This window comes from Vanellus vanellus (genome assembly GCF_965231255.1).
Source record: "Vanellus vanellus genome assembly, chromosome: 3".
In the NCBI taxonomy this organism is placed as follows: Eukaryota; Metazoa; Chordata; class Aves; order Charadriiformes; family Charadriidae; genus Vanellus; species Vanellus vanellus.
In genome coordinates, this window is record NC_138907.1 from 87,904,742 (window position 1) to 87,918,161 (window position 13,420).

At 45.0% G+C, this 13,420-nt stretch overlaps 1 protein-coding gene across 1 annotated transcript in view; it reads left to right on the top strand.

Moving 5' to 3' along the window:
* Window positions 1-13,420, top strand: part of GABRR2 (gamma-aminobutyric acid type A receptor subunit rho2) — a gene marked incomplete at both ends in the record, with an annotated part of 42,642 nt that overhangs the window by 8,382 nt on the left and 20,840 nt on the right. The window contains one exon of the mRNA XM_082481753.1: window positions 1,978-2,084. Coding sequence (XP_082337879.1) covers window positions 1,978-2,084 — 107 coding nt within the window. The remainder of the gene's footprint in view (window positions 1-1,977; window positions 2,085-13,420) is intronic.

The following is a 13,420-nucleotide window of genomic DNA, read 5'->3' on the forward strand; positions in this document are numbered from 1 at the left end:
TGTCCCTGCCTATGGCAGGGGGGTTGGAACTCGATGATCTTCAAGGTCCTTTCCAACCTAAACCATTTTATGATTCTATGATTATTGGATTTTTAATTTGATTTCCGCCCCCCCCCCCCCATTTTTTGAGTAGAGAGATTTGATTGAACATTCATTGGCACTTAGGCCTTTCCCTCATGGGTGAAGCCAAGAAGACACAGTAAGATCATTCTTCTCCAATTCCAGCTTTTGGGGAGCAGAGGCAATACTGTGGACTGCAAAGCAGACTGCTTTGTCAGCAGCCCCAACCTGTGCAACCTCCCCCTGCAGCCAGCGGTTATAAGCTAAACTTTTGCCTCCAACCATTCCCCTTACTGGCTGTGCTTGGGTTTATCCCCCTGTTTTTAGGTGATGGTTAATGCAGCTGTGTTGGGAGTGCGCCTGCTCCAGCTGGCTCTTTTTTGCAGCCAGCAGGGAGAGAGATGCTCCGACATCCCAATTTAAACAGGAGCCCAAAGTGAGGGGAGAGAGATCCAAATTTTCCTATGTAGTATGGGCCCTGGAGCATCAGGGCTTATACTCCTTCAAAACATCCATTTAATACAACTTCTTAAATTCTGTTGCTTCTTTTTCACCTCCTTATTAAAGTAAGCAGGTTATCCATGTCAGTAGCAGCTATCAACGCCCCTTAGCTTTTGTCATTTCTTTTCTGAATTGAACGCTCTGACGGGAAACTTCTCTTCTGATTTGCGATTTATGCTCCCTTTGCTCATACTCATCATGGTTTGTGTTTTTCATGACCCTAAAGCACATCCATGGCCCTTCCACAGCCACACTTATGTGTGTGATGACGGTTTTGTAAGCTCTGAATTTTTCACCAAGATTTCACCCTCATTTTTGTATCTACTAGAGTAGTCCCTTCATTTTTCCTCCAAGACTTTTGTTCTTTACTATCAGTAATATTTCTCCCACACAGGCAAATGAATCCAAACCCTTTTGAATAAAGTTCTTTCTGTTTATTATTATTCTTTTTAGTAAGTTGCTGACAAACAGCTAATTGCAGCTGTACTCACAACTTTGTCAGTTCTTGTGCTCAGAGCAAAGGAGTTGAGGAATATTAATGGTCCAAGTCCTCCTTCCTGCACTGCTGGGGAATGCCAGGGATGCTGATCTGGATTTCCTTTTCTGAAAGTCTATGCAGTATCTGTCTGTCTGCTGCTTAGTTACCCACACATGCCATTTTAGTGACTTTCTTACACTTTTCTCAGGTGTTTGTTGTCATCCTTGTTCTACTGTTCTGTATCTCTCAAATAAAAAGTTAGGACTTTTTCCCCCTTAATATTCAGAAAAGTGAAGGATTGCAGATCTTGCTGATTTCTTTAAATAAAACGCCTCTTTTCCTACTGCTGTGGAGGGGAATGGGTGATTTTGTCATTATTAAAAGTCAAAAGGCAAAGCGAGTCCACACAAACTGGTGTGGTACTCAACTGATGTTCGTGGCGCAGATAGTCTCAGAATAGCGTATGACATTGCGTGACCACCATCGGAAAGAGCTTTCCCATGATAAAGTCACCTTGGTACCCAGCCAAATCCTGGCTGGGTGACATGTGGGACAGTCAACTGCTTCTCCTGTTGCCTGTTCTGTCACATTTGCCGCATCCTGGCTCCTCCATGAGATGCTGTGCTCTCGGCCTCGTGCCTCCCTGGGAGCTGCGGTGTCCAAGGTGGAGAGAGCACCGTGTCCACCTTGGAGCTGGCTGAGATAGCAGGGCTGCCTGCAGTGGAGGCCAGGTCTGAGGTAACACTGCAGAGAGGCAGCGCTGGGGATGCCGTGCTGGCGTATGCCATGGTGCTGGCAGCAACCCCGCTTCCCTCCATGGGGCTGTGCCCACAAAGCTGCTGCTCCTGCGGCTCTGAAATTGGGCAGGCAGAAGTCAGCTGCAAAGTGTCACTTGGGCCACAGAGATGTCAGACCAATGCTGCTGTTGTTTTTTGCAGTCACATCTATAAGAAGAATCATGACGTGACCAAAACTTGGAAAGGAAAGACGGAGCAGCTTCTCAGGGTTGATGACCATGACTTCACCATGCGGCCGGCTTTTGGAGGTAAGAATAAAACAGTTCTCTTGATTTCATTCTCATCTAATTAAAAATTACCTAATTACCTAATTAATCATGTAATTAAAAAAACACAATCCTCTGTGCAGATGCACCAGTGTGAAGGGAAAGACTTGGGTGGTTTCAGGAAATATTCAAGGGAATTCAGAGAGCCCTCATCCTCACCTCATAGTCCTCTGTGCAGCTCCTACAGTCCTTCCTGTTGCTGAAGCTGGCGCTTTTTTTGGCCAGTGTTCCCCAGACTTCAGGATGGACCCTCCCAGTAAGTATTTCACTGCTGAGAAGATGAACAAACTACAGGTTTTAACGTTCAGTTGTAGTTGTGATGTTGCAATGACCTTTTCAGCTGATGTGATCAAATTGCACCTCATCAGGTGGAACACATCTCATCCTTGCTAGGAGAAAATGGAGTATTTTTGTCCAGATAAAATGTTGTCTTGAACTCTCTAAAGCAACCAAAAGAGCAGGAGGGGAGGCCTCTGTCACCTTCACTTCTGTCTTCTGTAGTACCTAGTTACAGGAACACGCTTGCCTGGTCTTTCTAAGCTCACTGCTGCAGAGGTAAAAGAGTACTTGAATAAAAAACATGCTGGTGTACCAGCATGGAAATCCCTCTTCTGATTAGATCCATAACCAAGCCCCTTCAGATCTAAGGACAGAGTTTTCTGCAGCTTTTGCTGAAAATATAATACTGCATCCTTTGTCAATTGGCCTTCTAGGATGAAGTGCAACATCTCCCTGTCCAGTGGGTCACGGGTATTTCGTATTTTGCACCTAGTCCGTAGAACAGAGCTCCTCTGACCTGCCCTCTCCTGGTGTGACTGCAAAGATGTTTCTGACCCCACAGTGCAGATGTGCTGATCTGACAGCACAGTGCTGTCCCTGTGCTCACAATTTATATACCTCCAAACTCCAGAGTCCAAAATGCATCATCACCAGTGTGTCTTCCACCCCCCCACTGCCCTCCCTCCACCCCCCATCCCACCTTGTAATTTACTAACAAGTTGGAGTCCAGCCTGCCTTTTGGAGGTAACTCTTGATAACTTGATCTGCTAATTCTAAGCTTGAAGAGTTTGCCTCAAATTGTCCTCTGGGTGGAACATAGGCAAATCTTCCTGGGGTTGGTGTGAGCACATCTGACAAGCCCAGGCATGAAGCTGACGTTCAGGGCTGAAGTCTGGGAGCTGGCTCTGGAGGCACAGGGCATGCCAGCTCCTTTTTGAACCAGCTGTAAAAGTGATGCTGAATCAGCTGCCCTTGGGCCCCTCACCAGTTCCAGGTGGGTATATTGTTGACAATGATACTGCTGCTCCACCTTCTGCTTAGGGAAAGGGAGATTATGGCTTATCGCTGGTATTTCCTCTCGTGCCATGTTGCTTGTTTTGGAAGGTAAGCCTTTCAGCAGGGTGGATTTGGGAAGGAACCTGTCCCCTGAAAGATGAGAAGACCAGGGAGTCGTGGCATTGGTTTAATGGACTGACCTAAATCCTTTTGGCTCCAGGAGGAGATGGTCACTGTCAGGATTGTCCAACCAGACACCTCATTGGCTCAGTCTCCCATTTGTTTGTTTATTTATTGGTCTTGGTTTTCTTTACCTGACTTTTTACGTTTCTTTTTTCCATTCTTCTGCTCTGTCTGCAAAGCCTGGATCTGTGAGGTGTTGGCTGGATGTCCACTGCCTGCAGTCTGGTTTTGTTTTGTTGGCGCACTGCTCTGTCATGGATATTGGTGATCGTGTACCATCCCACATGGCTTGTTCAGCACAGCAGTGCTTTATCACAGAATCACAGAATGATTTGGGTTGGAAAGGTCCTTAAAGATCATCTAGTTCCATGGGCAGGGACATCTTTCACTAAATCAGGTTGCTCAAAACTCTATCCAACCTGACCTTGAACACTTTCAACAATGGGATCAACATTTCATTGATTTTGATCAACACTTCATTGATTTGTGTCACTAGATTTTATGTTGTCTTCTGAAGGGGGATAGGAGGTTGCATGGTTTCACATATGTGAAGGTGGATTGCTGATTTGGAACGCTTCATCTTTCCTAACAGAAGACTAGACATTAAGAAGTAGATATTACGCTCTGTTGAGTGCGTTCACTAAAGTATACATACATCCCTAAATACCGTGTATGCCCTGTACTGCTATAAGCTCAGAGGGTCCCCCCCTACTTCCCACCCTGTAGGTCCTCTGTCCTTCTCTTCTTCCCTCCCCAAGGCCTTAATAGAGAGCAGTGTGGAAAGCTCCTGTGGCTGCTTCTGAACCAGCAACTTTTTCTTGACTTTATTCTTCTCCTATGTTCAGGTAGGAACCACTGTCCTATAATAATCTGGCTGCAAATACATTTTCCTCTGTCCATTTCCACATCTTACTGCAAGGCTGTTGCCTGTGCTGGAATTGTTCCTTTCGTCTCAGAGAAGAGAAGATGGTGTTTCTGGTGCTGAAGGTCATCCCTGCTCGCCTCCCATCAAGTCGGGAGGTGAGCTTGCTCATTCCGGTTGCTCTCCTGGAAAAAGTGAGAGGGAAGAAGCAAAGTGTAGAGTCAGGCTTAGATTTGAAAGCACGCAGGACCCCAGGTTGGTAGCCCCTAGGGCAGACACAGTATGCATCGTATACAGTTTCAGGCACTGAGTGGACAGGACCATGCCCAGCTTGCACATTATGGCAGTGAAAAGGAGGAGAATCCCAAACGCTTGCCTTTTGCCAGCTCATGAGACAGCAGTCACCACTAAACTGGTCTCACTGAGGGTGGCCATCCAAGGCATATTTAATCACATTAAAATGCGAGGGAATAGAACAAGCAGGGAAAAATAGTCAGCTCAGAGACTGAGTGCAGCTACGACGTTCTTATTTGGCTTGGTGACTCTAGGTTGAATAGAGTGGGTTTTAACAGTAAATGGTTTTCCCAGCCAGTGAAGTCGGTGACAAACTCTGCTGGTCCCAAAGGGAAGGGATCAAGCTTTCCCTTCAGTAGGCAAAAATCAGTGTCAGTGTCAGAGAAGGAATTTTACTAATCTTCTAGGTATCAGAGAAAAGCCTCAAAGCATATGTGTCAAAACCTTAGAAACCCAAATCATTAAAAATTGGGGTGACACATTGGGCTTTCAGATTATTTTTTTTTTAAGCCAACCTCTGTTTTTGCAGTTTGGCTGATGACTTCTGAATGTCTGATGTGGACAGACTGGAAGCGCCGCTCTCTCCTCGCTGTCACCACTCCGGCCAAAAGACCTGCTGGCTCCTGGGGTTGATGGGGTGGGATGCCAAGGCTTCTCTGGGAGGACATCTGGACTCCTTCCCTTGACTCAGTTGGAGATAGCTGGGGAGCCACTGGGATTTTTTTTTCCCCCTAGTTGGAAGTATGTCAGAGACATGATGCTTGTGCTTTTTGGGGAAGCTGAGGGGTTTTGTTCTGTTGTGCTGATGGTTTAGGTTTTGATGTCCAGTGTCACCACTGCGCTGTATTTCTGTAAACAGACCGAATTTTTGCTATTTTTGTCAATGTTGCAGAGCCCGTGAGGAACACCTCTGTGCGCAGTTCCCACCAGATAGTCACACAGTTACTCTTCCAGTGCTAATGTAACTCCATTTCAGTCTCCTTCTTGTCTTGCTTTTCCTCCCATCACAGGCATTAGGATACTGCTAGAGCCTAAAAACTTGGAGTAACATTTATAAAATAGAGAAATATCCTAACAGACTTTGGTGAGAAGGTGACTTTTTTGTAAAGGAAAAACACAGTGTTTCGGTAATTTTTGCTCAAAACCTCCTTATCTTGCAGTGATACCTGGGACAAAGGTGGGGTGTTAGGAAAGCTGCACTAAAGTTGCATATGATAAGTAACAAAGCACGGCAACAGCTTTGTTGAGGCTCCAGCCTTGGAAAGCATGATTCACATGCACGGAGATAGCTCAGGTGCTACCGGTTCTTGCACAGCTGCAGAATTATGCAGCGTATTTTTAGTGACAGATGATAAGCCTGATGGAAAAAAAAAGAAAAAGGAAAGAAAACAAAAGCTTGGTAAGAGGCGATCCTTATATTTTCTTCTGTAATGTTATTTGTCAGGCAGTCACAGTGATTTGCTATGCCCTGTGAGTCCTTCCAGTTTTTTGCTGTGGGAATGCCAGTCAAACTGATGTCATCTGACCTGCGTAGGATAAAAAGGCTTTTGTATTGCTGAAGCGGAGTAGAGGAGCCTGTGGGACACATGTGACTAACTGGTCACTGCCCTAAGATCCTCTCTGGTCTGTGAGAGCAGCTCAAGGACCATAGTCTAATGGAGAGTCCAGCCCCATGGCATTGCGTTGGCCCTGTGATGTTATGGTGCAGGTGGGAAAGGCAACTCATCTCTGGAAAGCATAAATAATGTCATAAGGAGATTGTGAGTGACACTAGACTATAAAGAAACCCAGTACCATAAAAAGGATGGTTCTCAAGCTTGGTGGAATAATGAGCAGCTGTTAACCTTCAGCATGTTTGGCGGACCAGTCTAAAACTTTAAGCTAAAAAGGGGATGAGCTCTGTAGCTGCTTTATTGTGGCCACAATGACTTTTGCTGGTCTGCAGAGGACAGTTAGCAACCTGCCAGCCCAACGCATCTGTGACCACTGGACAGAGCGGGCTGGGGTTATGCAAGGTGAAATGGAAGGAAAACATTAGAGAAAGGGGAAGGTTTTTTTCAAGTAAAAGTATCTTTGTAAAAAGCAAGCAAGCAAGCAAACGTTGTGTAAGTGGTGTTATTAACAGCCCAATAAGCATAGTTGTCTTGCCTGCTCTCAGCCCAGCAGAGACAGGCTATTGGCTACGGTGGTAAGGACAAAGAATTTTGCTTTGCTGATGTTCAAAGTAGCCTACATAAGCTAAAATAGACTGTGTTTGTTTTGACCCTTAGGGAGTTATCTCCATGTCAGTGACCTTGTTCTAGCTAGCAGATGTTCAGGTATTATTTACAAATATTAATATTTAAAGATTATGAAAATGTTTGTTTTGCTGCCTTCCTTCAACATCCGTTTTAAGCATTTCATCTTTGACATCTCATATTTTACAGGGAGCCTGTGAATAAGCAGCTTTAGCTGATACCTAAAATAGCTGTATCTTCTTTGCCGAGGAACAAGTTAGTACTGTACTTTTATTATATTTCTTCATAACCTAATAGCCTAACGTCAGCCAGTCCTCGTTGCCCTTTCTGGGCAGTATTTTTGTCAGGAGGGATGAATGGTGGGGTCAATGAAGCATAAGTGGTTCACTTAGGGTTAGTATCAAGGGCTTCTCCCTGGATGACCAGCCGTCAGTGAGATACAGAGGAATGAAGATCTCTGCAGTCGGGTGGCAACTGATGAGCACATCCTGGTGGTGGCTGCCTGGAAGTTGCCCACACCTCAGAGCTCCCAAACATATACATATACATTCATTAAAAAAAATTAAATATATATATACACACACACATATATGCAGAAACACTGAAGACTGTTTTGCAGCTTGCAGACGATAGGCTCTCGTACGGACATTTGGAAGCCTGTCTGGGTGTGCACAAAATATCTGGTAGCAAGGAAGTCTGAAACCTGCTTGTTTGCTATGTAGATATTTTTATCTCAGGGCCTACGTCTACCTCCCTCCTTCAAAGAGAGATGAGGGGACAGAGAAACTGTCTCGGAGAAAAACAATGAGCCTTTGAAATCTCTGCCAAACAGAAAAATTAAAGAGATGTCACAAAGCTTTAGTCTCAGAGCTGGAATGGAAAACTGGCTCCAGGCATTTTCACGGTAGCACGCTCTTCCCTATCTTCCAAAGCCTGCTGCAGTGTTAAAAAATATAAACCACGTTTGTATTCAGTCTCTGTTTCTGGCTGGGAACTGACTTGCCCTCTGCAGCTTTCCTGGCTGCTCCTCAGTGGGTGGTTTTAGGTGCTGAGACGCGCTGGCCTGTGACAGGCTTTAATGTTGGGCACCTTCTGAAGTCATTCCTGACTGGGGCTTGTGGAAGTCTTCTGGGTTCCCTGGACAGGTTAGCCCCAGACCAGATGTCCAATTCAACCTGGGACAGAGTTTAGTATTCAAACTGGAGGTTTTGCAAGGTGAAACAAGCTACAAGGTCTTCTTGGTGTCAGAACTCACCCAAAATGGAGACTTGTTGGGTTCATCTGTTCTACTTGTACAACCGCTGAATGCAGATGTGAAGTAAGGCTTCTCTAAAGGTAGTCTGTACAGCATCTTTTCAATATGCAGCATCTAACTCAAACATGTAATGGCTTTCACCGAAGAGCAGATCACAAGACAGACCAGCTCACTGCAGAGGAAAGAGAAACGTGAGACCGCTCTCACCACTGATTCTCAGGACACCGGGTTGTGAACTTGGAGAAGGAATAAAGACCTATAAAGCCACAAACACCTTGAAGGGCTGGTCCCTGAGAATCTTTTTAAGACCCAAGTTTGATTTGAGGCAAAACCACCAACATGCAAGAATTTACAGAGATAAAGTGTTGCTGACGCTTTTTCGGAAGGTAGTACCTTTTCAGTGAGAAGGTCCAAGGGTGCTTTATCGTATCAGTTGTAGATCCTATACAGAAATTGTGGGGCTAACTGACCAATACAAGAGAGAAAGTAGAAGTGCTCTCATCAGCCTCGGGTTGTGCTTCATGTCAATTAAATCCTCTCTTATCATGCAAATATCAATATATCCCTCAAAACGAAAAACTCCTACTTTCCATTTCCAATTTTTATACTGTCAAATCTGCCAATGACTTTGTGAGTGTCTTGAGCTTGCTGTGCTGTGTCTGAGATGCAAGGGGAATAGTTTATTGATAAGTTCGTTTCTGTGTTTGAAGTGGAAGTGTGTGGCTTTTATGAAGTTTTTTAAGAGTCCAGGTTTTGCTTTCTGGTTGCATCAGTCCTGCTGAATTAGGATTTGTGTTCTGCAAGATACTGCTGTGGACAGTGATGGAGATAATGGATGTTGACATGTTTGCTGTTTCTGGAAGAAATGCTTCAGTTGAAGGTTATACAGTTTCTCTCTAGACCTTGATCTATAAATACTTGAGCTCATGTTTAATTTGAATAATTCCATGAATTTGGCTGACACTTTTCAGACACCCGAAAGTATGAGCTGAAAAGCTTTGCTGGCCTGCAGTCTTTGAGCAAAGCAGCACTGCTTCCTCTTCTTAGCCAAATCCACAGCTTTCACATGGATCCATTTCATTTCCTGTCCAGCAGTGAACAACCTCGAGAGGAGCCTGAGCTTTGAGATTTCTCCAGTGTTACAGTATTCAGGTCTTTTCCTGCTGATCCTTCTGCAGTTCCTCTCTCTGAAGAAAAAAATGAATATTGATAAAATATTGTTTATGCCAAGGAAAAGCTAGCTGATGTAGACTTTTTTACATTTAATGCTATAATCTAAGTTACTTGTTCTCTATCTACCCGCTCAGTATGTCGGATACCACCTCAGCTGTTCTTTTCCCTTCCCTTTTACACCTTCCTCATTCTCTGCTCCCTCTCAATAAAGAGAATTTTTTCTGTTTGCTCATTCCTAGTGGCATTTGATGGGGAACTTGGCAAAGCATCTGGAGTCCCAGTGGTTGAACAGTTTAGTTTCTAGAGGAACAGGATTAAAAACCTAGCAGTTCCCAACTGACTCCAAGAATTCGTAAGACCAAAGATCTCTTGACAACTTTCTGTGACTGATCAACAACCATTTAATTCAATGGTATGTGCTGCAGACAAGATGACATTTAAGGAAACCCAGGGTTTTTTTCTGTGGTTTAAAGAGGGCATTTCTTTACAGGGTTTCTGTTTTGCTTCAAACACTGCATGCATTTACAATGCTGCTCGCATCAAGTGCCTCTGCCAAGCTGCATCTTAGTAGAAGTTTCGAAGAGTAATGGGCCAAGCGAATATACAATTACCATTATCAGTTATGAACATTGCCTAAAGCAGGACTTGGAGATTGTTGCATTCCGGCCACTAGCTACCAGGTAGCAACGTTTGGGCTGGTCCCACTAGCCCTTCACTCACTCTCCCCTGCTCAGCCCAACCTCTTGTCCAAGCCTCCTCCAAAGGGTCTCGGTGTCTCAATGTGCCCTCATTCCCATTTGAGTGCTTTCTCATTGCCTCAGCCCCAGGTGCTGAATGAGGAGCAGGGAGAAGGGAAAAGCAGTGATTGCTCCTGCTGATTGCAGTAGGATTTTGCCTGGGAAAGGCAGGGTAAATATTTCCACTGATAAGTAAGTTTTACAATCTCATCTTCACACTGTCTGTATTAAGAACTTCATGTTTAAGTCCAGAGTTCAAGTGATTTCTCCCTCTCTATATTATACTCACTGTTTTATCATCCCTCAAATTTGTGATTAACTGCAGAAAAGAAAAAAAAGTAAAAGCATTTTCAGGGATTTACAAGACACCTAACCCAACCTCTTTTCTCCAGGGCCTTCCAGACCATCCAGCTTTACACTGAACACCCTTTATTTTGAGTTTAATAAAGCTTCACGGCAGCTCCAGACTGAACCTTAGACTTTGTCCTTGCAATGAGGTACCTGCTGGTTATCTGGGAGCCAAACTGAGTGTTTGGTGCAGGAACATAAAATACAATGTCCATACTCTTTTCTTTTTCATCTTCAAGAGCAGATATGGAAGGAATAGGAGAGAGGGACAAATACCAATTTGGCAGTGATCTTCTGTTTGTAGTTTTGGGTTTTTGTGTTTCGGTTTTGCCTTTTTTTTTTTTTAATCTGCGATTAGCGTTCAGACAAGTGTGGAAATTGCAGCAGTAAATAGACTTTGGATGGCTTTTGATTTCCTGAATCAAGGCTAAATTAAGCGTTCATACACAGAGTGTGTCTCTTGCAGTCTGGAAGTTGAGGGGGACTGCCCAGCATGTGCTGGGCACGCAGCCCCTTGGCACCAGCGAGGCCCAGTGGGAAGTCCCATGGCTGACCTTCTTCTGGCACAACCTGATTGCTCTGTGAAGCTGTCCTGGCAGAGATCGTGTCTTCTCTGTTAGCATTGTGCCTACCACAACATGGCTGTTTGGAAGCACTGTGGGCACTACTGCAATGTCAACAGCTGCATGTGACAACAAATAGTATGAATTACAAATGTGTTGTCTGGCAAGAGCCAGAGGCAGTGCTGAGGCCAGCCTTGTGCCTGCCCTGACGTGGGCTGTGTTGGACCATGGAGCCTTTCTGAAGTGACTTTTACTCTGAGCATTGAGCCTTGCTGTAGCAGAGGCCTAAGTCAAGTGTCACAAACACAAGAACACTGAAGAGCTATTAGGTGTTTAAAAGCATTAGGAATAGGTAAGTATTTGAATCATTCCCCAGGCTCTTCTTGATGACCATGTATGACTTCATGAGGTATCTGAGCAAAGAAAGGCTAATTGGCTACCAACAGGGCACTGCTTATAAGCAGGCTTGTGTTGTCTCCCTGTTGATTATACTGCACATCAAAATGCTTGTTATCACTGCAGATACAGTGCCTTTTGCTACCTTGTTTAAAAAAAACCAAAGCATGTTTTACTGGGCTGAAGGAATGTCGTACAGAAATTCTTTCTCGTGGTGTTGTTTTTAACTTTTGTCTACTCAATGTCCTAAGTAATTAAAGAGAGTAGAAGGAAGGGTGGCTGCAACCAAGGCGTAAACTCAGAGTGATTTCAGATTGAAAAGGACTGCATTAAAATACTGTATGTAACACAGGCAGGGTATGTCATGAGATGTAGCATCACTTGTTAGGTCAACTGAAAGAACCATAAGTAACAAACCACCTCCTTAAAAACAGCACTCTATAAGCTAATTTTCTTGTTAGATCTTGTCATATTCCACAACTACTCAACTGATGAGGATGAAGGGGAGCAGAATACTGCAAAGCCATTGCCACGGTATTTCCACTTAATGAAGCCACTATTTCCTCTGGTCAAACCAGAAGATGATGCATTTGTGGGGTGACAGAAGGGCCACGTGCTTGTCATTGTCTGCTGGATGCTGGATTGCGCATTAGGAAGGAGACATCTGCCTTGGACATCAGCAATGTCTCCTCCCATAGCAAGGAGCCAGTCAAAAGAAAGGATGCATGACAAGGGTGACAAGGAAAAGATATCTGTGATTTTGCCATGGCTTTGCCTCTCTTTGATGAGTTACAATGGTCTGAGTAGGAATCTACTGCCTGATGAATGGTTGCGTCCTGTGGCCAAATCAGTAGGGACCATGTTTCCTGGCCTTGCAGGCAGGGACTGGATCATGAGGAGCTGAGCTTGTGCTACCAAAAACAGCGGGCCCTCAGATCTGCCATCCTCCTCCCGCCTGTTTCCTCTGGCCCCAGTGACAAACTTGGCCACCTGACAGGTTTCTCTCTGGGCTGATTCAAGCCACTGATATGGAAGAAAATAGTCCAATTGCTGCTGCTGCTGTTGGTTTTGGCTGGGTTAATTTTCTGTGGGTCAGTGAGCTGAACAGTCTTACAGAAGGTCCCATCATGAGCTCAGTCTACTCCTCTATGCAGCTTCACCCTTTGCTGAAAGTTATTGCCTGTGTAATTTGGGGAGGGGGCTGAGGACTGTTCTCACCTGCTGAATGAGCACACCTGTGTTGTGAAGCACTCTGTGCAAGAGGAAAAAATCTTTAGCACTTCTCAGCCCCATTGCTGGATGTGGTTGTGGCAGCATGTCTGCATTTCATCAGTGGGTGCAGACTGGGGATTTGTGGGTTTTCCCAGTTTCAGGGAATACCTGGGAGAAGGGGAACTGAACACCAACAGGGTGAGAATTTCCTTGGCCTCCTCAGAGTACACAAGCAACTGAAAGGGAGCAAGATGGGTTCATGTCGTTGGAGTGAAAAATCTTACTGGGGTCTCTGGCCTCCTGAGAAACATGCCCATGCTGATTAATTGGAATATCTCCCCCAGTAAATCTTCCTTTTGGCTTGGACAGACACCACCAAGACACAAATAGGAGTGAGCAAATGTTTGCTGGCATTTTTTTTAAGCATGAAATGCACAGCTGTGTGTCTGAATGTGACATGTAGGTGTCTGTAAGCATCTAGGAGTTGTCTAAAAGTGCCGGGTTAGCCATGTTTCAGCTTCATTGCTGGGGGCAACAGTCACTTAAATTGGAATTGGTGGTGCCAAGCAGCCTGGTCCTGCTCCACAGGGCTTGCTTCAGGGTGGTTGTACCCAGCACAGCCGCTGATGGACAGCATAAGTGCAACAGGCTGGAGCTGTGCATGCGGAAGGAGGACAGTGTCACCGTCAGCACTCTCTGATGTATTTTGGGGAGGCTGGCTTATCAAAGCCCTGGCAGAACCTGTATCAGGGTCAGTCGCAGTTAATCAGCTTGTCTCATGGG